This window comes from Erythrolamprus reginae, chromosome 8 (assembly GCF_031021105.1).
Source record: "Erythrolamprus reginae isolate rEryReg1 chromosome 8, rEryReg1.hap1, whole genome shotgun sequence".
Classification (NCBI taxonomy): domain Eukaryota; kingdom Metazoa; phylum Chordata; class Lepidosauria; order Squamata; family Dipsadidae; genus Erythrolamprus; species Erythrolamprus reginae.
In genome coordinates, this window is record NC_091957.1 from 25865466 (window position 1) to 25892230 (window position 26765).

General features: G+C 52.8%; 1 protein-coding gene across 2 annotated transcripts in view; it reads right to left on the bottom strand.

The window, feature by feature from the left end:
- Nucleotides 1–1810: 1810 nt before the first annotated feature.
- The window catches only part of HSPG2 (heparan sulfate proteoglycan 2), a 151106-nt gene continuing 126151 nt past the window's right edge, over nt 1811–26765 (bottom strand). Inside the window, exons 72-95 of one of the 2 annotated variants that reach the window (XM_070759427.1) lie at nt 26391–26565; nt 20761–20858; nt 20384–20650; nt 20180–20292; nt 19637–19784; nt 19048–19164; nt 18331–18415; nt 17940–18084; nt 14360–14459; nt 12511–12620; nt 11981–12089; nt 11750–11848; nt 11446–11667; nt 11118–11362; nt 10758–10929; nt 10539–10661; nt 10341–10394; nt 10172–10247; nt 9719–9797; nt 8644–8685; nt 8386–8456; nt 8207–8290; nt 5630–5733; nt 1811–3198 (exon numbers count right to left, since the gene is read on the bottom strand). In XM_070759427.1, coding sequence (XP_070615528.1) covers nt 3026–3198; nt 5630–5733; nt 8207–8290; nt 8386–8456; nt 8644–8685; nt 9719–9797; nt 10172–10247; nt 10341–10394; nt 10539–10661; nt 10758–10929; nt 11118–11362; nt 11446–11667; nt 11750–11848; nt 11981–12089; nt 12511–12620; nt 14360–14459; nt 17940–18084; nt 18331–18415; nt 19048–19164; nt 19637–19784; nt 20180–20292; nt 20384–20650; nt 20761–20858; nt 26391–26565 — 3011 coding nt within the window. In that variant the 3' untranslated portion in view covers nt 1811–3025. The remainder of the gene's footprint in view (nt 3199–5629; nt 5734–8206; nt 8291–8385; nt 8457–8643; nt 8686–9718; nt 9798–10171; nt 10248–10340; nt 10395–10538; nt 10662–10757; nt 10930–11117; nt 11363–11445; nt 11668–11749; nt 11849–11980; nt 12090–12510; nt 12621–14359; nt 14460–17939; nt 18085–18330; nt 18416–19047; nt 19165–19636; nt 19785–20179; nt 20293–20383; nt 20651–20760; nt 20859–26390; nt 26566–26765) is intronic. The other variant, XM_070759428.1, reaches the window with a different exon arrangement.

The window sequence follows — 26765 nt, forward strand, 5'->3', positions numbered from 1 at the left end:
AAAAGACAGAAGAAAAGAAGAGAGAAAGGGGAGGAAAGAGTTGAGAAGAGAAAGGAGAAAAGAGATGATGAGAGAAAGAGGAGTTGACAGAACCGAGAAAGGAGAGATGACAACAGAGAAGAGAGATGACATTAGAAAGGAGAGAAAAAGAAAGACAGAAGAGTAGAAAGAGAGAAAGGAGAAGAGAGTTGACAGGAGAAAAGAGAGGGAAGAGAGTTGACAGAAGCAAGAATGGAGAGATGACAACAGAGAAGAGAGATGACAGAAGAAAGAAGAAAGAAAGGAGAAGAGAGATGACAAAAGAAAGAAGCCATGAAAGATGACAAGAGAAGAGAAAGGAGAGGAGAGATGGCAAGAGAAGAAAGGAGAAAAGATGACACAAGAGAAGAAAGAAGAAAGATGACAGAAGAGAGAAAGAGGAGAAATGACAGAAGAGAAAAAAAAGGCAAGAAGAGGAAGCAGCCTTAAGAGATCTTCTAGTCCAGCCCCCCACTCCCCTGCTGAAGCAGAATCGGGCAATCTGTTACCTCCTTGCCCCAGAAGAGGGATTGTAGCAGGAGGGGTGTTCCCCCCCCCATGGACCACGTGTGCAATAAAAGCATTTAATGAACACTTTCCCTTTGAATCCTGAAAGATTAAATCAGGGCAATTGGACCAAAGCTTATTAAAACAGATGCTTCCTCACTCATCCAAGTAACTTCTTTAGTCCAAATGAGAATTTGGTAGCCACGGACTAGAGGTCTTTGGAAAGAACCAAATTTTGTCATATAGACTTGCCGGGGGAGGGGGGGGATGTTTCTCTCCAAAATGAAAAGCAACGTGGAAACAAAGATTCTATCCTTCAGGCCAAAAGTCCTCAACTTACAATAGTTCATTTCATGACCATTCGAAGTTACATCATCACTGAAAAAAAAGACATGACCATTTTTTCACTGGGTAGTCACATGATTTAAATTTAGATAGTTGGCAACTGACTCAGATTTATGATGGTCGCAGCCACCCGAGGAAAATGTGATTTTCCTTTGTGGGCTTCTGACAAGCAAAGTCAATGCGGGAAGCCAGATTCACTTCACAGCCTTGATAATAGTTTAACAATTGGTGCAAGAAATGTTGTAAAATGGGATAAAATTCATTTAACAATTGCCTCGCTTAGCAACAACGTCGAGGACTACTTGTTGCTACCATGACAACTGGACTAAAGTTTATTACAAAGGTTTATTAGCTTTTTTGATACCTTTGGCCTGGATGATTGAATCTTGATTTACATATTTTTGTTTGACTTTCTGAGCTGTGGGGCCACCTGGGTGGTCTTCCTGCTTGCTGCCCCATCACTCTAGCCCCCGAGCCCTTGAACCTTTTGGCCTCCTCTGCAGCCACACTACTCTCCATAGCAGGCCGAGGGACTTGCTTAAGACAGCGGCTCCTGGCACCAAACATCTCAGGACCCTGGCAGAGGGTAGAGTCTACTTCACTTGGATAATTAGTGCCTGCAGTCACTTGCCTGGCTGCCATCTCCCCCAGAAGCCTGCTAAGGGGAAGTGGCAAGCCAAGTGGGCATCCCATTTCCAGGATGAGGCCACATTCCTGGCCTTAAGAATGGGGCACACGCTCCGCACTCAGCCAGTAGCCATGTATCTGGTTGCCCCTGGCTAAAACTGGGAGGGCATGGATTTTTTTTAAAGAAACCCAAATCGATTGCTGGACCACGGGATTTGTTCTCTGGTTCTGAGACAATTTTTCATCTCTCTCCCTGCAAGACAATAATCACACACTCCTCCACAACAGAGAAAAAAAACCCTAGTCTCTATGATTGTGGGGTTCAGCACCATTTATTAAGAAAAAGAAGTACAAGAAGAGTTAAGGGAAAGGAGGGTGGGAGAAGCAGAGAATGTCTCCAGGCTGGCCGCTCTGATCCTGGACATGGGGGCTGCCCCAAAATGCCCAGGGCAGCCAGGCCCACATGAGAAGTATGGGGCACCCTGGATGAAGTAGAACCAGTGTCTGGGGGCCAGCTGGTAGGAGAGAACAAGGATGCTGGCAGTCAACAATGCCAGCGCTCAGCAATCTCCTGTCTGAGCAATGGAAGTTTCTTTGGACCTGGCTAGTTATGCAAGGCTCCTTTTTCTCCCTGGAAAGCGGTAAAAGAACCCCTTCTGGTTCTGACCATAGCAGGGGCATGACTTTCTGGCTTTTGGGCCCCTCTGCTCTGTGTCCCCCCCCAAGGAGCAGCCTCATTTCCAGAAGTTTTGCTGTGAGAAATAACACTCAGCAGGCAACGGAGGTGGGTTAGGCTGGGGGAGAGCATGTGCATCCGTTAGGAGACAAGCCCCCTCAATAAGGCACTGAAGGAACCCAAAGGCGATGGGAAAGACACCTCCCAGGGTGCAGCAGGGTCGCCCCTTCCATGGGGCGAGACCCCAGGACTCCCAGGCACGATCCAAGGGTTAAGGCAGCTGGCCCGAAAGGACCCATAGGGCGAAGTGGCAGGGAGCAGCTCTCAGAAGCACTGTGGCTGTGCAGAACAACAAGGCAGAGATGGGACTTCAGAAAGGATCCGTCTTCTACATGGCATTTGCTTGGCACAGGGGATATGCCAATACCTTCCCGGGGTCCTCTCGCTGCCCCAGGGAGGGCGAGGGCAGGATCTTTGGTCAGTCACAGCCAGCCGGCCCAGCAGAGCAGCTGTCTGGGCACCCGGCTCACTTGCCGAACTCTGGGAAGCCGGCCTGTTTCCGGCCTCCTCCTGCAGCTTCCGGCGCAACGTAGCATGGCTCCCTGGTCCTTCGAGAAAGCCGTGCGGTTCTTTTCCTTCCGGCCCAGAACAAGGATGCCATCAGCCAACTCCCTCCCCTTTCCCCATTTTTTTTGGCAGCAGCAAAAGCACCGTTTGTGTGTTTCTTCCTTTTAAAAAAATTGTAATAATAATAATAAAAATAAAATAATGATAATCAGCGTAGATGTCTCTCCCTTGGCCCGGTGATGGCAACGAAGAGCAGGAGGGTGGAAGATGCGGGGTGGGCCTCCCCTATGAAGGGCACTCCTGAATGTTCAGGGCCTTTTCCGCTTGATGTTGCAGGTCTATCGGCTGCCGGGGCTCCTGGCCTGGCCGGGCATTGACCAGAACTATGTTTTTGAGGCAGCCTGTGATTCCTGAGGCGTATTTTCCAGCTGTGAGCGTCTGGATGTCGGGGGCGCCTCCTGAAAAGAGAAAGGCACTGCTCTCAGCAAAAAAAGTTATCACCCAGTCTCAAGTCAGGATTGGTGGGGGGAGAGAAGTGGAGGGGGGACAACCCAGAAGATCCACTCTCTCACTCAATCCTATTAGCCATGGATATTGAATCCCTTGGCAGTTATCTCTGGACAGCAAGCAAGAAGAATGGTGCCCCCTGAAGAGGCTTGGTGGAAAAATATCTCCAAAATGACCCACCTGGGACCACAGAACAGTAGACATGCCATATTTTTTAGAGTATAAGATGCACCTTTTTGCCCCCCAAAACAGGGTGAGTACTTAGGTGAGTCTTATATATTGAATGTAGCCTCACACAGCCACCCCCACCCTTTGGTCTCTCCCTCCCAGCAATTTACTTCCTTGCAGCAAACAGTGCAGAGCCTGATTAGCACAAGCAAATGATTATTGGCCTCCTGACCAGCAACTGATTGAAACTGCAGGCAGGCCTACATGCTAAAATGAAAGTGAAACTAAAACTGCAAAGAGGCAAATTGCTGGGAGGGAGAGACAGAGGCAGAATTTTATTTTCTTGTGCTAATCAGTTGCTGAAACTGGATGCAAGGAGGTAAAAAAATAACTATAAATGTCTATAGAACATTCAAATTATTGGACTTATTTTTGAAAGACTGCTTTATTATTATTCTAAGACAACTTAACAAAATGAAGAAGCTGTTTAAAATAAATGCTTCACCTGAAGAGGCCCAATGCTATTGTATATTCTTTTAAATAACAGAGAATAATGTATACTTCAAAAAAGCCACATCAATTTTAACATTATACAGTGATCCCTCTATTATCGCGAGGGTTCCGTTCCAAGACCCCTCGCGATAATCGATTTTTCGCGATGTAGGGTTGCGGAAGTAAAAACACCATCTGCGCATGCGCGGCCTTTTTTTCTATGGCCGCGCATGCGTAGATGGTGGAGTTTGCGTTCCCCGCCGCCCACACAAAGGGGAAACCCGATTCGGCTCATCGCAGCTGCTGCGCTACCGAGCAGATCAGCTGCTGGGCGGCCGAAGGAACCTTCCCTGGGTCTTCCCCCTCTTGCTGGCGGGCGGGTGAGCGGCGGGCATCAGCGAGGAGCCGGGGTTTCCCCTTTGCGTGGGCGGCCGGGAAGACCCAGGGAAGGTTCCTTCGGCCGCCCAGCAGCTGATCTGCTCGGTAGCGCAGCAGCAGCGAGGAGCCGAATCGGGGTTTCCCCTTTGCGTGCGGGGAAACCCCGATTCGGCTCCTCGCTGCTGCTGCGCTACCGAGCAGATCAGCTGCTGGGCGGCCGAAGGAACCTTCCCTGGGTCTTCCCGGCCGCCCACGCAAAGGGGAAACCCCGGCTCCTCGCTGATGCCCGCCGCTCGCCCGCCCGCCGCCCGCCAGCAAGAGGGGGAGAGATAGAGAAAGAGAGAGAAGGAAAGAAAGAGATGAGAGAGGAAGAGAGTGTGAGAGAGGAAGAAGCAAGATAGAGAAAGAGAGAGAAAGAAAGATGAGAAAGGAAGGAAGAGAGTGACGTCATCGGGTGGAAAAATCGCGATATAGCGTTTCGCGAAGATCGAGATTGCGAAACTCGAGGGATCACTGTAATCTGAAATATAACAGTGTCCTGTTTAATATTAAGATAAGACAGCTGAGTTAAACCCTGACTTAGTCATGTTTGGAGTAGATCTATTTAAATAATTGAGATGAGTTAGTGTGACTATATTTAAGAAAACTTTCTGGCATTGATATACTGCCAAAATGTACATTTCTCCAATTCTTTGCTATTTCTATGGGTCAGGCAGACATGCACAGAAATACACAGCAAACAGTGTATATTATCTGTACTATTTGCTGGGAGGCAGATTTTTTCCCCTTGTTTTCCTCCCCCAAAACTAAGGTGCGTCTTATACTCCAGTGTACCTTATACTATAATACGGTAAGAAACTGACACCTGCGTAAAATAGAAAGCGACTTGTTTCTCCAATCAGTAGTCGATGGACACAAGGCCAGCGCTGGTCAGAAAGCAACCAGTGGGGCAGAAAAAGGCGCCAGAAGGTAGAAAAAGGGCAGCTCATTTGGAATTGATGAGCCGGGGTGGCGCAGCAGGTAGAGTGCTGTACTGCAGGCCACTGAAGCTGACTGTAGATCTGAAAGTCAGCAGTTCAAATCTCATCACCGGCTCAAGGTTGACTCAGCTTTCCATACTTCTGAGGTGGGTAAAATGAGGACCTGGATTGTGGGGGCAATAGCCTAGCTGTGTTAAAAAGTGCTATTGCTAACATGTTGTAAGCCGCCTTGAGTTTAAGGAGAAGGGCGGCATAAAAACTTGAATAAATAAACAAACAAACAAACAAACAAACAAACAAATAAATAAATAATTGTGCGATCCAGAAGACATCCGGACTGCTTTCTAGGGCCCTAACCGCTCACCTATATAGATCCGGCCTTTGGTGTTGACCATGACGTTCCTGCCAGAAGATTCTCCAGTCACGGCCTCCTCTCCATCCACCTGAAGGGAACCTTTTTTCCCTTCCCTACAGAAAAAGGGGAATTAAGGTATGAATTAATCTGTAGAAATGAATTTATAAAAAACAATGTTAGAAAATATGAAAATTGGTCATTCTGAAATCTATTTTGTGTAGGACATAAAAGATAAAAAAATGGTGTTGAAATGATTGTTAGGTAATAAAACGATGGAATTAATTGTCAAAAAGATAAATAGCTTGTATTAAAGAGAATAATTATGGAGAAGTAAAGTAAAATATTTTAAAATCAGAAATACAGTGAACCCTCGATCATCGCGAGGGTTCCGTTCCAGGACCCCACGCGATGATCGATTTTTAGCGAAGTAGCGGTGCGGAAGTAAAAACACCATCTGCGCTTGCGCAGATGGTGTTTTTGCTTCCACTGCCGCCCGCCCTTCGCCCGCCCACCCCGTTGCTCGCGCCCGCCCACCCCATTGCTCACGCTGTTGCTGGGGCCGCTTCCCAGCTGGGGAGCCGAGCTAGGGAGTCCCGACCGCCCGCGCGTTGCTGGGGAAAGCGCGCGCGCTTGGGGAATCCCTAGCTCCGCTCCCCAGCTGGGGAGCCGAGCTAGGGAGTCCGGACCGCGCGCACGTTGCTGGGGAAAGCGCGCGCGCTTGGGGAATCCCTAGCTCCGCTCCCCAGCTGGGGAGCCGAGCTAGGGATTCCCCAAGCGCGCGCGCTTTCCCCAGCAACGCGCGCGCGGTCCGGACTCCCTAGCTCGGCTCCCCAGCTGGGGAGCGAGCTGCGATGTCCCCAAGCGCGCGGGCACCGCCCGCCCGCCCACGCTGTTGCTGGGGCCGCTTCCCAGCTGGGGAGCCGAGCTAGGGAGTCCGGACCGCGCGCGCGTTGCTGGGGAAAGCGCGCGCGCTTGGGGAATCCCTAGCTCCGCTCCCCAGCTGGGGAGCCGAGCTAGGGATTCCCCAAGCGCGCGCGCTTTCCCCAGCAACGCGCGCGCGGTCCGGACTCCCTAGCTCGGCTCCCCAGCTGGGGAGCGAGCTGCGATGTCCCCAAGCGCGCGGGCACCGCCCGCCCGCCCACGCTGTTGCTGGGGCCGCTTCCCAGCTGGGGAGCCGAGCTAGGGAGTCCGGACCGCGCGCGCGTTGCTGGGGAAAGCGCGCGCGCTTGGGGAATCCCTAGCTCCGCTCCCCAGCTGGGGAGCCGAGCTAGGGATTCCCCAAGCGCGCGCGCTTTCCCCAGCAACGCGCGCGCGGTCCGGACTCCCTAGCTCGGCTCCCCAGTTGGGGAGCGAGCTGCGATGTCCCCAAGCGCGCGGGCACCGCCCGCCCGCCCACGCTGTTGCTGGGGCCGCTTCCCAGCTGGGGAGCCGAGCTAGGGAGTCCGGACCGCGCGCGCGTTGCTGGGGAAAGCGCGCGCGCTTGGGGAATCCCTAGCTCCGCTCCCCAGCTGGGGAGCCGAGCTAGGGATTCCCCAAGCGCGCGCGCTTTCCCCAGCAACGCGCGCGCGGTCCGGACTCCCTAGCTCGGCTCCCCAGCTGGGGAGCGAGCTGCGATGTCCCCAAGCGCGCGGGCACCGCCCGCCCGCCCACGCTGTTGCTGGGGCCGCTTCCCAGCTGGGGAGCCGAGCTAGGGAGTCCGGACCGCGCGCGCGTTGCTGGGGAAAGCGCGCGCGCTTGGGGAATCCCTAGCTCCGCTCCCCAGCTGGGAAGCGGAGCTAGGGATTCCCCAAGCGCGCGCGCTTTCCCCAGCAACACGCGCGCGGTCCGGACTCCCTAGCTCGGCTCCCCAGCTGGGGAGCGAGCTGCGATGTCCCCAAGCGCGCGGGCACCGCCCGCCCGCCCACGCTGTTGCTGGGGCCGCTTCCCAGCTGGGGAGCCGAGCTGGGGTGTCCCCCGCGCGTGCCGCCCGCCCGCCCACGCCGTTGCTCGCGCCGCCGCTGGGGTCTTACGGGGGCAAGAGGGGGAAGACCCAGGGAAGCCTCTGCCCGGCGGGGAAACTCCACCATCTACGCATGCGTGGAAGGGCACGCATGCGTAGATGGTGGAGTTTACTTCCGGGTTGAAAACTCGCGAAATAGCCCTTTCGCGATCCTTGAGGACGCGAAACTCGAGGGTTCACTGTACGTATCTTAGAAATGTACAGTGGGAACAGACCACCTCATTGATTGTTGGAAAGGAAGGAGTAGAAAAAAGGGGAAAGAAAAGAGGACTAGAATAGAAATAAAACAAGAGGGAGGGGAAATATAAAAGATTTACATTAAGATGAAGAGAAATGTGGGAGACGTATCAAAAATGAAATGAAAATAAACTGCAGCTATTTTGAAAAATATTGTTAAGATCACTGTATGACGTATGGAACTCGGAAAGCCAATGCTCACGATATGAGATGTAAAAGACCAATAGATAAATAGCACTTATTATGGAAAAAAGAGAAAAGAAAACTCTGTGTGTGTGTGTATATGAAAGGGTGGGGGGTCCATGCTGACAGAAACTCAACTCTCCCAAACCCCAGCAATCTCCTCTCACCGAACAGCGGTCACTCGATGCCACTCTCCATCGTCCACGGGATCCTCAGAGTGGATGTTGGCTTCTCCGCTTCCCAGTTGGTAACTGTGGAAGACATGCTGGTCAGTCTGGAAAGGCAGCCCGCCAGCCAAATTGCCCAAGCGGGGGGAAAAGCCCAGCCAGCAGGTAGCCCAACTCACCTGAACAGTAAGTGCCCGTCCTTCAGCCCAAGGCTAATGAAGTCCTTCCCTTTGCTTGGTTCCCCTTCCTCCTGTGTGCGTGTGTGAGGGAGAGAGAATAATGTGATTCCACTGTCTCAGCCTTCTCTTTGGGGGGTGGGGCAACCCTACAACTGCCTCCTGGCCACACTGGGGAGTCACTCCCATGGCCGCTCCCCTCGCATGCTTTGAGCACTTGTTCGGAACACCACAAGCCCAACCATCCAAGCGGCTCAATACCTGGATAGCAACATGCGGCGGGGGACCCGGCTCTCCTGTGGCCTGGAAAGACAAAGGGACAAGCAGAAGCCACATACGTTTCAGCAAGACCAGCCAGCCATGCAACGGGTGCAGCATCTGCAGCCACTGCCATGCAACTCATGCGAGACACAGCCAGGCGCCCAGTTGCAGTTTTTCAGCTCAGCAGGGAAAGGCAGTGACACTTCCCTCTCACTAAATCCTTTCTTTTGGGGCGGCACTCCATGGTTGATATGTTCTGGGCAGCACTGAGGGGGTTGAGACCTCAACAATTGTCCAGGGGAGGGCCTGTTGCCATTGGGGCTGATTTTAAGCAAGGAGCTCACGCCTGTTGTGGCCCGCCAGCTGCCAATGGCGCTGGCGGCAGATTCGGACAATGAGGAGGTTGGGGAGGAACTTAGGACAGTTCCAAAGTCTGGGGAAGGCTCTGATGGATGCTTTGCATCAGAAGCAGCACTAGAGCCAGGGCCGTCCGACATTTCCCAACCACCAGAGAAAAGCTGAGAAAAGTAGGGAAGAAGAACAGCTGGGGCCTGTGCCAGATGTACATATGCACAAAGCTTTTAGGAGAGAACAACTGAGGACAAGGAGTCGACTCAGGAAGAAAGGTAAATGTGGATGCTGAATGACTCCTCTATGGCTGGGGCATAAATAGAAGAAAAGGAGAGTGGTGGTTGTAGAAGACAACAGTTCGTATTTCTGAACGTTTTGCTCATTGTGTTTCGTGCCAAAAAGACTGCTTGCCAGAACTTAATTTGCAGGATTTCAGCTGGGAGCTCTTGGCCTGGCAATTATTGCAAGGAACTGATAAGGTGTGTTGCTGCAGTTAACTCTTTGAAGGATTACCGCCTGGACTTTTTGGTGTGTGAATGCCATTAATTCACAGGAGATAGAGTTTTTCCAGGACAAGGAGTCCATTTCTTGTTTCTGCTAAGGTGGGGCCGGAAAAACACCAACCCACCTGGTGTCACTCGAACTACCTCCCCAAGGCCACTATTCCCCAATGGGGCCGCCAGACTGTCCTCGGCCCGCAGTCCCTCCCATGCCCGCCACTCACCACCCCCTGCCAGAAGAGCAGCCCGTTTGCAGAGGTAGTGCGCACTTCCAACTCAATGGTCTCCGGCGACTCGGGAAGACTGCGAGAAAAGCAACCCCTCAATTAGAAACATCAATTCCCCTTTCCCTGTTATAGGGGGAAATGCCCTGTTTTTGCTTTCCTGCCACTCCCCCCATTTTCCTGAAATTGCCCGGCAGACCATCCAAATACAGGGCTGATATTCTGCAACGGCTTCACTTCACCACCCCACTGAAATCTGCCCCCGCCCCAGAACCCTCCCTTTCTCTAGCATGGGCTACAGAGTCCTTCCCTCAATCATCTGCAGGCCTCTTGTGCCTGTAGAAGGCAGACCCAGCCCTCAGAAGGGGTTTTTCCCAGCCCCAACCGCAGTGACCCTCAAGACTGGGAAGGTGTGGGCAGTGCCCACACCGAGTTCAGCCACACACTGCTCACCTCCTGGGGAAAGTGTGTCTCGGCAGGGCCACGTAGGCCCCGTTGCAGAAATAGGCCCCATACTGTCCAGGAGCATCTGTCAGAGGGGGAAAAGAGCATCTGAGTCCGCTGAACCAGCAGCAGGTAAGAAAACAAGGGAAGGGAGAGGTCCGAAGAGGGCCAGGCTTACCGTTTCCTCCGCTGCCTTCTGGCCATTCGGCTTTCAGCTGATGCTGCAGTTCATCTACAGGGGGAAGGGAGAGGTTCGCGTCAAGCAGGGTCCTACGGAATCTCCTCTCCCTCCCAAAGCAAATCCGGCTGAGCAGAGACCCTCAGAGCTGGTTAAAGAGCCGCTTCACACTTGGGATCTCCTTTCCCCGATGCTCACCATGTTCGCAGTACAGCCCCAAGAAGCCCTGGCGGCAGAGACAGGCGTCGCCCTTGCAGATGCCTCCATTAAGGCAGGGATGAGGGAGCTGGCAGTGGGCCTCAGGCACCTCACAGCGTTCCCCTGCGGGCAGAAAGAGGCTCCTGTGAGCACCAGGCTGAGCAGAGGCAGGCAAGGGGGATACCCCGCCGAGAGCTTCCGCTGGCCTTTCCGCCTCACCCGTGAAGCCGTCTGGACATAGGCACTGGAACTCGTATTCCCCCGTGAGCAAGCACTGGCCACCGTGCTGGCAAGGCCTGCGGTCACAAGGGGAGCTATCGGCGCACTGCAAGATGCTGCGACTCTCCAGGAAGCTGTAGGAAATGTCTACTTTCTTCCCATTGACTGAAACCTAGATGGAGAGAACTGGAATTAGCACCCCAGGCTCCTCGTAAGAGAAGCAGGCCGGGCGGGTGCAAACTTCCGCTTGCGAGGGACCCTGTTTCTGAATTTCCCAGGAAGGAGGAGAAGGGATGGACGCTGCCGCCTTGACTGGCTGAAAAGAGGGGGAGGGCGTTTCTGTGCCCGCTAACGGCCCACCTCTCCGATGCATCCGTGGAAGTGGCTGGAGATGTTGGCGGCTGCTGGGAGCTTGATTGTGTCCTCCACTCCTCCAAGATAGAGAGAAGTGCGCAGGTTGAGGCCCTGGCTCTTCCCGGGGGATGACCTCTTGACAGGCCGCTCCTCGTCCACCTGCAGTGTGCCGTCTTTGTTCAGGCGCTCGGCTGCCACTTTGTGCCACTGCCCCAGGGCCAGGGGCTTGTGGCTCCGGAGCACAGCGGTTCCTGCCAAGAAAGACCATATGATGAGTCCAGAGGAACTGAAGGTGGGCAAAGAGGGAGGGGATTGATGGCTCCAGGGACCCTACCTGAGCCCAGCTCGTAGCGGAACTCCAAATGCCCGTTCGCTATGTTGAGCGAGACGAAGTCGGCCACGGGGGTCCCGTCGCCCCCGTTGAACAGGACCAGGCCATTGGGGGAGAGGGGCTTGACTTCAATCTCCAGCCGCAGCTCATAGGGGTTTCTGGTGAGGGTTGGGTAGGAGATGAAAGCGTCTCCACCTGGGAAGAGTGGGGTGGTCACTGTGAGGCCTGTGGAAGGAGAAAGACAGGAGGTTTACCTGGGCCTCTGCCAGCTTCCTCGTGAGCAGGGCTGATCCTGTACCTCACTCACCCGCCATGCATTTCTTCCCGTGTCGACCTAAGAGGCAACGGCAGGTGTAGCCTTCCCCGGAGGCTTGGTTCACGCAGGTGGCATCAGGCCCACAGGCCTCTATGGGGAGAAAGGCAGGCAGAAAGTCCACTCAAGGGTTTTCAGGCTTGGCAAAGTCCCAGCTCTTGTCTGGGCAAATGCCCCAATTCCTGGCACAAGATGTGGGGAAAATTGAAGTGGGCAGGGTGTTACCTGGATGGCAGCGCAGGGCCTGAGGGTGCTCGCAGTTGCTCCCAGCGAAACCCTGAGGACACTCACATACGTAGCTGCTACTCTCCGACTCTCTGCAGACCCCTCCGTTCTGGTCAGAGAAGTGGGGAGGGGGGGGGGGGGAGGAAACGCAGGGGTGCAGTTAAGGAAGTTATGAGCTGCTGCAATGATCAGCTGGCCCTGCCCACCCGCTCCTGCACTATCCTGTCCTATATTTCCTTCCTTCTGGCTCAGCTGATTCACGCAGCACAGCTGATCTCCTCACCTCCACTGTTCTACTTACTGGGGCTGCCTTAGAAGTTAAGTAGCTGAACTTCAAATGGCTCTATTTTGAATGCTGTGTGCAAGTGCATTAGGCGCGCGCAATCACTGAGCCGGTTGTTAAATCGGTTGCAGCCCACCACTGAGTTTAAGGTCCTCGGCTCGCAACTGCTCCGGGCACCCTATGGGCACCATCTTTGAAGTCACCAGGATATCTGTTTCCTTTCCCCAAACTACGAGATGAGGGCTACCTGACACGGTTGGTCTTGGCAGGTGGGGCAGTTGGAGACCCCGTGGGCTTGCAGGTCAAAATCCTTGAAGATCACCTCCTTCCCTTGGATGATCAGCTGGCGCACGCATCCTGCAGAGGGAGGCACGCTTAGAAGGCCTTGGCGTTTGGTGCGACCAGATCCACAAGCCTGTCCAACAAGCCTAGCCACATGTAACCCAGCACCAGGAGAGGGACGGAGAGCATGGTACCAGATCCTTGGGCAAGGCACATGGCCTGTCTTCCCTTATTAGACTGAGATCTGTGGTGGCGCAGTGGTTAGAATGCAGCACTGCAGGCTAATTATGCCAACTGTCAAAAGTTCGATCCTGACCTGCTTAAGGTTGACTCAGCCTTTCATCCTTCTGAGGTGGGAAAAATGAGGTCCCAGATTGTTTGGGGGGGGGGCAATAGACTGACTCAGTAAACTGCTTAGAGAAGGCTGTAAAGCACTGTGAAACAACATATACAGGTGTGTGTGTGTGTGTATTTAGTCAGACACTAGTTGTGCAAGTTCTCCCACTTAAAGGCTCCACTTCTCCATAGTGGAGTTTGTAGTGTGACTGTTTGAGGTTGTGGACAGGTGTCTTTTATACTGATAACAAGTTCCAACAGGTGCCATTACTACAGGTAATGAGTGGAGGACAGAGGAGCCTCTTAAAGAAGAAGTTACAGGTCTGTAAGACCCAGAAATCCTGCTTGTTTGTAGGTGACCAAATATTTTCCACCATAATTTGGAAATAAATTTGTTAAAAATCAAACAATGTGATTTTTTGGATGTGTTTTCTCATATTGTCTCTCATAGTTGAGGTCTACCTATGATGTCAATTACAGGCCGCTCTCATCTTTTAAAGTGGGAAAACTTTCACAATTGGTGTCTGACTAAATACTTCCCGCCCCCTCCCCACTGTATCTGTGCTTTCCTTTCCTTCTTCCTTCCCTTCTTTTCCTTTCCTTCTTTCTTCCCTTCCTTTCCTCTTTCCTTTCATTTCCTTCCTTTCCCTCCCAGTGGTTAGAATGCAGTATTGCAGGTTAACTCTGCCAACTGCTAGCAGTGCAATCCTGAGCGGCTGAAGGTTGACTCAACCTTCCATCCGTCTGAGGTGGGTAAAAAGGACCCAGATTATTGGAGGCAAGAGGCTGACTCTGTAAGCCGCTTAGAGAGAGCTGTGAAAGTAGTATATGTGCTATGGTTATTGCTATTCTGCCTCATACATCCCAGTGACCAGTTAGGGCCCACAGAGTTGTCCTTCTCCAGGTCCCGTCAGCTAGACAATGTCGTCTGGCAGAGCCTAGGGGAAGGGCCTTCTCTGTGACTGCCCTGGCCCTTTGGAATGAGCTCCCCCCAGCGATTCGTACTGCCCCCCTCTCCCTGCCTTCTGCAAAGTTTTAAAGACCCACCTCTGCTGGCAGGCTTGGGGCCATTGAAACCTGATGTCTTGCCCCGCCCAGTGAATGAATGTTGGATGTGTCATATGTGAATCTGTTTACTTAGTTTAATTGTGGGTTTCTAGTATACTGTTTTTATGTAGATTTCTAACATGTTATAAACTGCCCTGAGTTTCAGGAAAAGGGTGACATAGAAATCAATCAATCAAACAAACAAACAGACAAACAAACAAACAAACAAACATTATTGTGAGTTTGGGTTTTCCCCCGTATAATATTTTGAGTGTCTTACACCATACTCAGAGCGGCAGAAGCCAGTAACCTCTGCCTGATGATGGCAAATGTGATTAGAAAATCTGGTTTAAACACCACGATTCTGACCCATTCTCCCCCTGCTCCATCCATCCATTCCTTGACAGACCCATCACTCGCCCTCATCTCACCTACAAATCCACTGCTGAGGCCGGTTTTTGCGATGGCTGCATAATTGGGGTATCCCCCCAGGTAGAGCTCCTCGTTGAGATCCAGGCCTTGAAACCTGCCCTGGAATGATACACGAGAGGAAAACCTTGGTCCGAAAGGTGACCTCCCCTCCCTTCCTTCCTCCCTCCCTTTGGAGTTTTTCTGGGAGGCCTTTGTCCAAAACAGTTGGGTTGGCAATATATAAACTGAGCAATGTCTGATCTGCTGAGGTGTTGCAGACCCTGCCACAAGAGGGAGCTAAAGTTCATAGCTTATTTCTCTGAGTCACCCTCTCGGTTTTTCTTTGTCTAAGCCAGTGTTTCCCAACCGGTGTGCCGGTCAGGTGTGCCGCGAAGAAAGAAGCTCAGCTTCTGGTCTCGCAACTTTTTGCGAAGAGCAAAAAGTTGTGAGACTGGAAGCTGAGCTTCCTTCTTTGCGCCTTCCAAGTTTTCCGGCAGCTGCAGCGCCCCGCCCGGCTGGAGCTTCCCTGGCGACGGCAGCAGGTGAGCTTTGGGGCCTGGTGGGAGGGCAGCAGCAGCGGGAGGACGGCGTGCAGCGGGAGGGTGATGGCGGTGGCAGCGGCAGCAGCCAGTAGCCGTGGGGCGGTGCCAGGGTGGTCAGCTGTGAGGCGGAGTATGTTGCTGTAGCCGTGGGGTAGCGGCAGGATGGTCCCTCTCTCTCTCTCCCTCTCTTGCTATCTCTTTCTCTCCCATCTCTCTCCCTCTCTCTTTCTCTCAGCAGCGGCATTGGGCAGTAGACGTGGGGTGACGGCAGGGTGATCAGCTGTGAGGCGGAGCTCCGGAACAGAGGCACCGACGGTGGCGGCTGGACATGCTGGAATTGCGTGGCTGGCATTTGCCTGCTGGCTTTGCCGGGATGGAGGCTGCAGCCCCACGTCCATGCCCAGCACAACGCCAGCATGTACAGCGTCTAGCAATACGTCTAGCCGCCGCCGTCGGTGCCTCTGTTCCGGAAGCTCCGCCTCACAGCTGATCACCCTGCCATCGCCCCATGGCTACTGCCCAATGCCGCTGCTGAGAGAGAGAGGGAGAGAGGGGGGAGAGAAAGAGATAGCAAGAGAGGGAGAGAGAGAGAGGGACCACCCTGCCCTCGCCCCACGGCTACTGCCCAATGCCTCTGCTGAGAGAAAGAGAGAGGGAGAGAGGGGGGAGAGAAAGAGATAGCAAGAGAGGGAGAGAGAGAAAGAGAGAGGGAGAGGGGGGAGAGAAAAAGAGAGAAAGAGATAGCAAGAGGGAGAGAGGGAGAAAGGGGAAAGAGATAGCAAGAGAGGGAGAGAGAGAAAGAGAGAGGGAAAGAGGGGGAGAGAAAGAGAGAGAGAGAGGGTGGAGAGAAAGAGAGAGAAAGATAGCAAGAGAGGGAGAGAGATAGAGGGAGAGAGGGAGGGAGAGAGAAAGAGATAGCAAGAGAGGGAGAGAGAGAAAGAGAGGGAGAGAGGGGGGAGAGAAAGAAAGATAGCAAGAGAGGGAGAGATAGAAATAGGTAGAGGGGGGAGAGAAAGAGAGAGAGAGAGGGGGGGAGAGAAAGAGATAGCAAGAGAGGGAGAGAGAGAAAGAGAGAGGGGGAGAGAAAGAGAAAGATAGCAAGAGGGAGAGAGAGAAAGAGAGAGGGAGAGAGGGGGAGAGAGAGAGAGATAGCAAGAGAGGGAGAGAGAGAAAGAGGGGGAGAGGGGGAGAGAAAGAGAGAGAGGGAGGGAGAGAGAAAGAGATAGCAAGAGAGGGAGAGAGAGAAAGAGAGGGAGAGAGGGGGGAGAGAAAGAAAGATAGCAAGAGAGGGAGAGATAGAAATAGGGAGAGGGGGGAGAGAAAGAGAGAAAGGGAGAGTGAGAGAGGGGGGAGAGAAAGAGATAGCAAGAGAGGGAGAGAGAGAGAGAAAGATAGCAAGAGGGAGAGAGAGAAAGAGAGAGGGAGAGAGGGGGAGAGAGATAGCAAGAGAGGGAGAGAGAGAAAGAGAGAGGGGGAGAGGGGGGAGAGAAAGAGAAAGAGAGGAGGGAGAGAAAGAGAGAAAGATAGCAAGAGAGGGAGAGAGAAAGAGAGAGAAAAAGAGGGAGAGAGAGGGGGGAGAAAGAGAAAGCAAAAGAGAGAGAAAGAGAGATAGCAAGAGAGAGAAAGAGAGAGGGAGAGGGGGGGAGAGAAAGAGAAAGACAGCAAGAGAGAGAGAGAAAGAGGGGGGAAGGAGGGTGAGGGAAAGACATAGAGGGAGGGGAGGAGGGAGAGAGAGAGAAGGAGGGCAAAAAAGAGGAAGGAAGGGAGAAACAAAGAGATGGAGAGAGAGGGGGAAAGAAAGAGGAAGGAAGGGAGAGAGAGAAAGAGGGAGAGAGAGGGAAATAGAGCGAAAGGAAGGGAGATATTTTTTTGTCCAAACTTTTTTTAGCGCCCCCCTCTCCGCTCAATGTTCCCCAGGATTTTGTAAATGTGAATAATGTGCCGTGGCTTAAAAAAGGTTGGGAAACACTGGTCAAAGCTACGCACTGTTAGGTTTGCTCTGCAATTCTCTGCATGCTCTGTATTGTAGTTATGTACAGTGGTCCTTCGTTTTTTGCGGGGGATGCGTTCCAAGACCACCCGTGAAAAACAAATTTCCATGAAGTAGAGGAAAGATATTTTTTAATGTATTCAACGAGTATTTGGACTTTTAAAACCCACCTTTGTATTAAACAGTCATTCTATAATGTTTCTCAGCTGGAACTACATGTGATTTAAAATTTTCAATGGATTTAATGGATTTAAGCTCCCTTTGAAAACCTGTGGAGTAGCGAATCCGCGAAAAATGAACCGCAAAGTAGTGAGGGATTATTGTATTAAAGCTAAAATGTGTTTAGGCTTGATATCTTTGTTTGCTGATTTTGACAAAGACAACTGGTAAGAAAGAACTATGTACTTGGTAATATTTGGATTGTTATTCTGACATTATGTGTATGTCTTTAGACTGTTTATCTGAATATGTTATTTCTCAAAGTAAACTTTAATTCAAGTTAGTATATCTGCATGTGGCTGAGTAGTTATTCACAACTAATCTCTGTAAACAAGGATTACTCTGTGCATACATTAACAGCCTTCCTCCATCGGGCCTGCTAACTGAAGACACAAAAGCTTGGTCTATGTAAGCAGCTTAGCTGGCATTAATGAAATCTAGCTCCTGCCTGCCTCAGTTTCCCAGAGAGCGGGGAGACAAAAGCCACTTTTGTGGGAACAGAAGCTCCGTGGACAAGAGTGGGTAACTTTTACCTTTCCTACCGGTGCAACCCTTGCGTGATTTTACTTCTGTGCATGCTCAGAGAGCCGTAAAATTGTAAACAAATTACACAAAAAAGATGGTGGCACGCACGGACCAGCAAAGACAGAGTCGTCGCAGCAAAATTGCATCATCAGGCCAATACTGGAGCGCGCGGACTGGTAGGAACCCACCTCTGTCCATTGAGAAGAGGTTTGCAACAGATTTGCGGTGCAAAAGGAGTCTTCCTTTGGAGCCATGCGGGGGGGCCATTCCCTCCCAGGTTTCAAAAGAAAAATATGTTCCCCTCTTCCTTCAGCCAGGCCTCACCTGTGAGCTGCCATTCACGGGGGGTTGGCCATCCACCACCAGAGACCCCTGAGTCAGGTTGCGATAGAGACGGACAGTGTGGAACTCGCCCAGGTTGAGGATTGAAGGGTGCCGAATGGTGGCCATACCAGAACCGGCATCAAACCTGCCATTGCGAGACCCGGGGTGGGGGAAGCTTCAGACACCCATTGCAGCTGGCCAGCCCTCAACCGCCTCTTTTCCGAGGGGCGGCACCCTCCGCTCCCGCACAATCTCCCAGAAATCATTACCCGGCTCCAGAAATCTTTGGCAAGGGCTACCCAAAGGGAAGCTACGGCAACCTGGCAAGACTTTGAGCCAAGGGGTGCAACTGGGCAGCTCGATTGTCCCACTGCAGGGACCCCAGCCTCACCTGAGTTCTGGGCGGCCCCCCACCAGCCCAAAGGAGACGAAGTCGCTGCCTGTGTCCTTCTTCTGCCCGTTGTACACCAACATCCCTGCGGGAAGCAGACGGGGGGAGGGGGGAAATACTCAGAGGAGGCCGGGATGGGGGAGAGATCTCCCTGCTACATGACCCCCAGTTCCCTTGGCAGCATCATGCAGGGTGCTGAGTTCAGATCTGCCATGCTCTGCCTCCTGTCCTTCCCCAGCGCCACAGCCAGGCATAGGGGCAACGCAGAACAAGAGCAGGATCTGCCTACACACACCTCCCCCCCTTGCTTTCTGGGAAGCCACGGCTTCCCTTTGTAGGAGTTAGCAAGGGAAGATTAGCTCCAAAACAGGGCAGCCCAGCTAATGGGAATAAGGTAGACTACAGCTGGATGAGGAGGCTCGGGCACACACTCCCCCCGCCACACACACACTCCAGAGTCAGAAAGGGTTAGAAAGGTGCCGGGTGCTAGGCAGGAAGCCCGCAGTGCCCAGCAGGGGGCACAACTCACCTGAGTAAAGAATGAGAGCTGGAAAGGCAGAGGGAGGAAAGAGCAGGAGGAGGAGAGGAGGAGGGGCAAATGAAGGGAAGAGAGGTTGAGTGAGAGATGCTCAGAAGAGAGCGCTCAGGACTCGCATCCAGGACAAGAAGAGGAGTTGACTACCCTCGCCCGCCTGCCTGCCCCGCAGCCTCTCTTACCATCTGGGGTATCGGGGCGGAAGGTCATCTCGAGGGCAAACACTCGATAGGCATCCTTCATGGTTGGCAGGACCAGGTAAGACTGGGGATTCTGGGTGAAGTAGGGCACCACTCGCTCTGCCAGGGGGAGGGCAAAGAAAGGGCATGAGGACAGAGGTTGAGCCCTCCGCCTCTTCTGCAATATGGGCAAGATCCAGGCAGGGGCGAGAGCGTCTGGTGTAGGACTGAGCAAAGCTGGTAGAGGCTACAACTGGCACGGGAATGAATCTCTTCTATCAGGTCCTCCTCTCGTGCCCACTGGGAAAGGGTCCAATAGAAGGAGGAAGAAGACAACAGGGCAACGTCCAATGTTGATTCTAGAGCAGGGGTCTCCAACCTTGGCAACTTTAAGAATTGTGAACTTCAACTCCCAGAATTTCTTAGCCAGCTTTGCTGGGAGTTGAAGTCCACAAGTCTTAACATTGTCAAGGTTGGAGACTCTTGTTCTAGAGACTGCCACCATGGTGTGGTGATCAGGGCTCGCTCTTTCTCCTCTCCTCCATCTCCTGTGGGCCAGAGTGGGAGAAAGAGAGGCGGACACCAGACTGACCTCGAACTTTGAGCATGGAGAAAGCCGTCCCCTTCCCCTGCCGGTTCGATGCCGTGCAGACGTAGACACCCGTGTCTTCCGGGTGAGCCGAGGGGATGGTCAGGCTGTGGCCTTCCAGTTGGGCGTGCCGGGGCAGCTCCCCTTCCAACTGCAAGACAGTGAACCACAGAACCCCCTTAACAAGCTTGAACCCCATCCCATTTTTTTAAAATCCCCATGTCCCCTCAGTGGTGGATTGCTCCTACTGCTGCTATTGGTGCATTTTGGTGATTGTGGAAAATCGCCCGAATTCTCTTTTGTGCGTCCCCTCGTGAGATTTTGCTTCGTGTGCATGCGCAGAAGCAAAGACAAGTAGGGACGTGAGCACATGAAAGACATCTGAAGCTGCACACACAACTCACCGTTTGCTATCGGTGTGGCATCCGTTAACGTTCCAGAAGCAACCCGCTCCTGGTCCCCCTGTCCCAGAGCCAAAGGGGCAGCTCCTGCCTCCCCCGCATCCCGCCTGGCGAGAGAAGTGGGGAGGGGGAGTCCAAAACCTACCTTGGTCCACTTGATTTCCGGAACAGGAAACCCAGAGGCCGAGCAAGGGAAAACCACAGTGGAGCCCGCGGAAACCTCCTTCACCTCTGGCTGGGCGGCCACTTGTGGGACGGCTGTGGGAAGACGGAGGAAAGCCCACCCTCTCAGCTGCGGAGAGCAAAGCAGGGAGGACAGCCCCCCCATCTGGGAGAAGGCCGGGCTTACACTGGACGTGCAGGATGACGTGGGACTGGACGGTGCCGATGTCGTTGGTGGCCGTACAGCGGTACTTCCCTGCGTCGGCCTGCTCCACCCGCTCGATCTTTACCAGGCCACCCCTGGCCAGCACTCCTGGGCGCAGTTGCCCGCCCACCTTGCTCCAGGTAAGGTCCGGCTTGGGGTCCCCGAACGCCAGGCATTCAAACTCCACGGCGTTGCCTGCCAGGACTGTCTGCACAGACGTCCGGATGTTGATCATCACTTTGGGGAGGGCTGAGAAGAGAAATAGAGGGGTGGGGTTTTTTTCCAGAGAGGGAAGAGGAGGCTTCCTATCTCCCACACGTGGGGCACTTGGTCCACCAACTGGCAGTAGGCTTACTTACCCCGGACAGTCAGACTGACCCTCTCCTGGACCTGGTGGTAGGGACTCCTGGCCCGACACACATATATCCCCTGGCACTCCGGGTTCAGGTTCTCGATCCTATAATAATAATAACAACAAAACAACAACAACAATAATATAATGATGATAATGATAATAATAATAATAATAATAATAATAATAATAATAACAACAACAGAGTTGGAAGGGACCTTGGAGGTCTTCTAGTCCAACCCCCTGCTTAGACAGGAAACCCTACACTACTTCAGACAGATGGTTATCCAATATCTGCTTAAAAACTTCCAGTATTGGGACAATCACAACTTCTGGAGGCAAGCTGTTCCACTGATCAACTGACTATCAGGAAATTTCTCCTTAGTTCTAAGTTGCTTCTCTCCTTGTTCAGCTTCCCCCCATTGCTTCTTGTCCTGCCCTCAGGTGCTTTGGAAAATAGCTTGACTCCCTCTTCTTTGTGGCAACCCCTGAGATATTGGAAGTCTGCTATCATGTCTCCCCTGGTCCTTCTTTTCATTAAACTAGCCATGCCCAATTCCGGCAATCATTCTTCATATTCCCCTAATCATTTTTGTTGCTCTTCTCTGCACTGAGTCTCAACATTTTTTTTGCATCATGGCGACCAGACCTAAATGCAGTATTCCAAGTGTGGCCTTATAAAGTGGTATTAACACTTTGCATGATCTTCTTTCTTTTAATGCAGCCTAGAATCATGTTGGCTTTTTTGGCAGCTGCTGCACATGGCTGGCTCATATTTAAATGGTTGTCCACTACAACTCCACGATCCCTCTCACAGTTACTACTGTTGAGCAATGTACCACATATACTGTACCTGTTGCTGTGTCTGCATAGCAATAGCCGGCTGTCAGATTCGAGCTCGGGTATCCCTCTCCAGGGTGCTGATTGGCCGCATAAGCATAGTTACTGTTAAAGCGGGAACCTTCCTTTGTATGTGATTGGTAGTTGCCTCAGAAGGCGTCCTGTATATAAGTCTGTGTACTCTTGTTTGTTTCTTAAGCCTGTACCTGCCCTGTTGGCACGTTCTGATTAAACTCACATGTTCTGGTAAAAGGCCTCAGTTATTATACTGGCGACGAGATTTCAGCCCTGCATTTCCATCTCGCATCTGTGTCTGCAGTAAGTGACAATGTCTGTACAGCTTACTTTTCCCCCTTTCAACCCACAAGGGGAGACCTGGGATTCCTACGTTGCCCGCTTCGACTGCTTTCTAATTTCGAATGGGTATACCGAGATTTCTGGGGACCGAAAAAGATCTTATTTTCTCGGTTTCTGCGGCCCCGAAATGTTCGAGACGGCCAGAGCTTTATTCGCTCCCGTCTCTATCCACGATGTGCCTTGGGAGACTTTCCTGTCAACTCTCCAAGATCACTATGCCCCAGCCCCGTCACGTTGTGCCCGGCGCTACGTTTTTTATCAGAGGAACCAGGCAGAGGGTGAATCCATTAATGAGTTTGTGGCCGCTCTCCGCCGGGCTGCATTATATTGCGAGTTTACAGATTTGAATGATTACTTGCTAGACAGGCTAGTGTTCGGAGTCCGGGATGGCCGCCTTAAACGCCGCTTGCTGGCCACCCGGGATTTGACTTTTCAGACAGCTTTAGCTGAGGCTCGTGCTTTTGAGCTTTCCACACTATCTCTGGCAGCCATGGATAGCTCGGTGAACGCGACAGCCAAAGTGCCTGCGGTGCCAGAGACCCCGAAAGCCGCTGCGGAAAAGGAGAGCGGCAGCGAAGTTGAGGAGGAGGAAGTCTGCCGGCTGGGTACTTCTAGGGGTCGTGAGCCTCCTGCTAGTCGCCCCCGCCCCCCTCTGTCCCCATGCAGGGGTTGCGGGGGAAACCATTATCGATCAAATTGCTCGTTTAAAGAAGCAGCTTGCCGGCGTTGCGGGGCCAGAGGCCACATTGCGAGAGTTTGCCGTTCCCGGAGGTCCCCCCCAGCCGCCCCTAGAGAGCAGAGGGAGTTCCAAGGCTTCAATCCCCGTTGGCAGCGGAGATTTTCTTCCACTAAGAGGGATGACTGCAATGCCATCTATAGCTGCCCGCGCCCAGCTTCTACTTTTGTGAGGAAAACCTCAGTTTCTTCTGACAAGATCTCCGTGACGGTTCGACTGGGAGGCGTGAATTGCTCCATGCAAGTGGACACCGGCTCCGCGTATTCATTGGTCTCCTGGGCCACCATCAAGAAATGCATGCCCGGGTTGAGCAAGAATCGGTTGCAGCCATGTACTGTGACTTTACGGGACTACCAAGGGGCGCCCATTCCGGTGTTGGGGGAAGAGAAATTCCCTGTCATATTCAAGTCGTTCATGGGCAGGTTGCCTCTGATGGTGGTGGACGGGCCATTCTCCAGCCTCCTGGGTTTAGACTGGTTTAAGTCTTTGGGCTTTTCTGTTGCGGGGGTGAACGCGGTGAGGGGGGAATCGGTATTTCAAGGGCTTACTAAGGAATTCCCCTCCGTCTTCGATGACAAGCTGGGTTGCTACACTGGAACCCCGATTACGTTTAGCCTGGATCCCAAAGTGCCAGCAGTGAGGCTGAAGCCCCGCAGGGTGCCCATTCCCCTCAGGCCAAAAGTTGATGCCGAATTGGACCGTCTGATTGCACAAGGGGTGTTAGAGCCAGTCGACCAGGCTGTCTGGGAAACTCCACTGGTCATCGCTTTCAAAGGGGATGGAGGATTGAGACTGTGCGGGGATTATAAATGCACTGTTAATAAGGCCCTGGCTCACCACTCATACCCGCTCCCAGTGGTGCAGCAGTTACTTCACACTCTGGGTAATGGCAAGATCTTTGCCAAGCTCGATTTATCCCAGGCTTACCAGCAGCTCCCCGTAGACCCCTTGACTGCAGAAGCCCAGGCGATTATAACACATAGAGGGGTGTTCAGGTGCCACAGGCTACAATTTGGGGTCTCTATTGCACCGGGTATGTTTCAGGGATTGATGGAGCGGTTGCTGTATGGGTTGGAAGGCACGGTGCCCTACTTTGACGATGTCCTGGTCTCGGGGAGTTCCGAGGACGAACTTCTTCGCAGGGTTAAAAAGGTATTGCTTAAATTCCAGGAAGCGGGACTGAAGCTCAAATCAAAAAAGTGTGTCTTTGGGGTTCCAGAGGTTGATTTCCTGGGATTCAGGGTGGATGCAAAGGGAATCCATCCCACCCCTGAGAAGACTAGGGCCATTTGGGATGCCCCCAGACCCCAGTCGAAGGAGGAGCTGCAGGCTTTCCTTGGTCTCTTGAACTTCTATGCGGTGTTCATCCCGCACAAGGCTTCGGTGGCAGAGCCGTTGCATAGGCTTCTGGACAAGCGGTCTGCTTGGCACTGGGGGGAGCGGGAGGAAGCTTCTTTCAGAGGGGTCAAAGGAATACTCACCTCAAACAGTGTCCTGGCTCAGTATTCCCCTAGTCTGCCATTAGTTCTCACCTGTGACGCTTCCAGGTACGGAGTGGGGGCAGTCCTCAGCCACAGATTGCCAAATGGCTCGGAAGCCCCTTTGGCGTTTTTTTCTCGGACCTTGGCCGCTGCAGAAAGAAACTATGGCCAAATAGACAAGGAGGCATTGGCCCTAGTGGCGGGAGTTCGCCGTTTCCACGAGTATTTGTATGGCAGAAGGTTCGAGTTAGTAACGGACCACCAGCCCTTGCTAGGGTTACTCTCAGGTAACCGCCAGAGCCCGGCTGTGTTGTCTCCGCGCATGACACGCTGGATTGTCTTTTTGGCCAATTACACCTACACGTTAACATACAAACCGGGTCGTCACATTGCACACGCCGACGCACTCAGCAGGTGCCCAGTACATGAGGAATTAACAGACCCTGCACCTGCCAGCTCCGTTTTTGCTTTGACAGACGGGCCAGTAGTATTGGCTGCCCCCGAGGTATCTAGAGAGACTGGGAGAGACCGCATTCTGGCCCAGGTAAGGCAATGGGTTTTGAGGGGGTGGCCACTCTCTTCCCCAGCTGACCAGTTCATTCCGTTTTTCCGCTGTCGCACGGAGTTCTCAGTAGAGAGAGGAGTTCTTTTAAGGGGTGGCAGAGTGGTTATACCAGGCAAGCTGAGGAACCAGGTGTTGTCCCTGCTGCACAAGGGGCACCCTGGAATAGTTAGAATGAAGGGTCTAGCCAGGGATTACGTGTGGTGGCCAGCATTAGATAAGGAAGTAGAGCAGTGTGTGGCTAACTGTGCTGTTTGCCAAGAGAGCAGGTCTTTACCCCCACGGGCTGAACCTTTAACATGGGAACCACCAGCTAGCCCCTGGACACGCTTGCACATAGATTTGGCCGGTCCCTTCATGGGGCAAACATTTTTAATCACCGTGGATGCATACTCCAAGTGGGTAGAGGTGGCCCAGTTGCAGTCCACTCAGTCACAGGCCGTCATAGAATCTTTGATGACCCTATTTGCCACACATGGATTCCCGGACCTGCTAGTCTCGGATAACGGCCCGCAGTTCACATCAGTCTTGTTTGAATCTTTTTTGGCTACTGCTGGCATTAGACATGCCTTAACCTCGCCTTGGCATCCGGCCAGTAATGGCCAGGCGGAACGGGCAGTTAGGTCAGTTAAAGAGTCCCTCAAAAGGTTGCCCCAGAACTCTTGGAAGGCTAGATTGGCTGATGTGCTCATGGCCCAACATACCACCCCATGTGTAACCACGGGAAAGACACCAGCAGAGCTGTTAATGGGTCGCAAATTGCGGATTATACTTGACAGGTTGCACCCAGGGTATGCGGGAACAGTACAATGGCCAGAAGCTGCCAGTCGTGAGGTGTCTGTAGGAGACGCGGTATTTGCCCATGCCTATTCGGGCCAAAGGAATTGGGAGAAAGGTACTGTATGCAGGGAACTGGGGCCTCGTTCGTTCGAGGTAGAGCTATGGGACGGGCGAATTTGGAAAAGGCACCTGGATCAGATTAGACGGAATAGGGAGGATCGGCATGGAGATCGGGAAGCCAATGAATTCCAGGGGGTGTGTCTTCAGGAACCGCCCACGGCAGCTGGAACTTCAGGAAATCCTTCCTCAACGTATAGCAGGGAAGAGGAGGTGGGCCAGGCTCCCAAACCGATCCATCCGGCCGAGATCGAGAGTTCAGAACATTCCACAGAGCCCCGGCGCTCCGAGAGAATCTGTCGCAGACCGGTGTATTTAAAAGATTATGTCTGTGTCAGCCGAAGGGGCAGGAGTGCTGTGTCTGCATAGCAATAGCCGGCTGTCAGATTCGAGCTCGCGTATCCCTCTCCAGGGTGCTGATTGGCCGCATAAGCATAGTTACTGTTAAAGCGGGAACCTTCCTTTGTATGTGATTGGTAGTTGCCTCAGAAGGCGTCCTGTATATAAGTCTGTGTACTCTTGTTTGTTTCTTAAGCCTGTACCTGCCCTGTTGGCACGTTCTGATTAAACTCACATGTTCTGGTAAAAGGCCTCAGTTATTATACCTGTGCATTTGTTTTTCTTGCCTAAATGTAGAATCCTGGAGGGAAGCAGCCGCTCTGTAAATCCCTGAGCTTTTTGCCACAGTCTGCAGGTGCCTCCTCCTCCTCCTCCTCCTCCCCTCTATACCATATCACGCGGTGCCCCTCATTTGCCCCACTCACCGCAGCACTCCATTGTGGATAGTGTGAGTGGGAGGCAGCTCTCCACCCTCTTTGAACCACTGGATCGGCGCCACGGGATCCCCGGAAACAGAGCACACGAACTCTGCTGTGGCACCCACAGCTTTGATGTCGCTCTGAGGGGTGACCTGGATGGAGAGGGGTCCCTCAATGTTGCCTGAATCGGGGACAATGAGGACGATGCAACACAAGTCAGCAGGAATACGACCCAAAAAGTCAGACCCAGACATACAATAATACACAACACATCTGGTCCAAGGCTGGGACCAAAGCCAACTTTTCAGAGCTCTCGGGAATCCTAGGATTGACCCACCAGTCCTTGGGGTGGGTGGGTGTCCTTTTATACCAGCAGTCTGA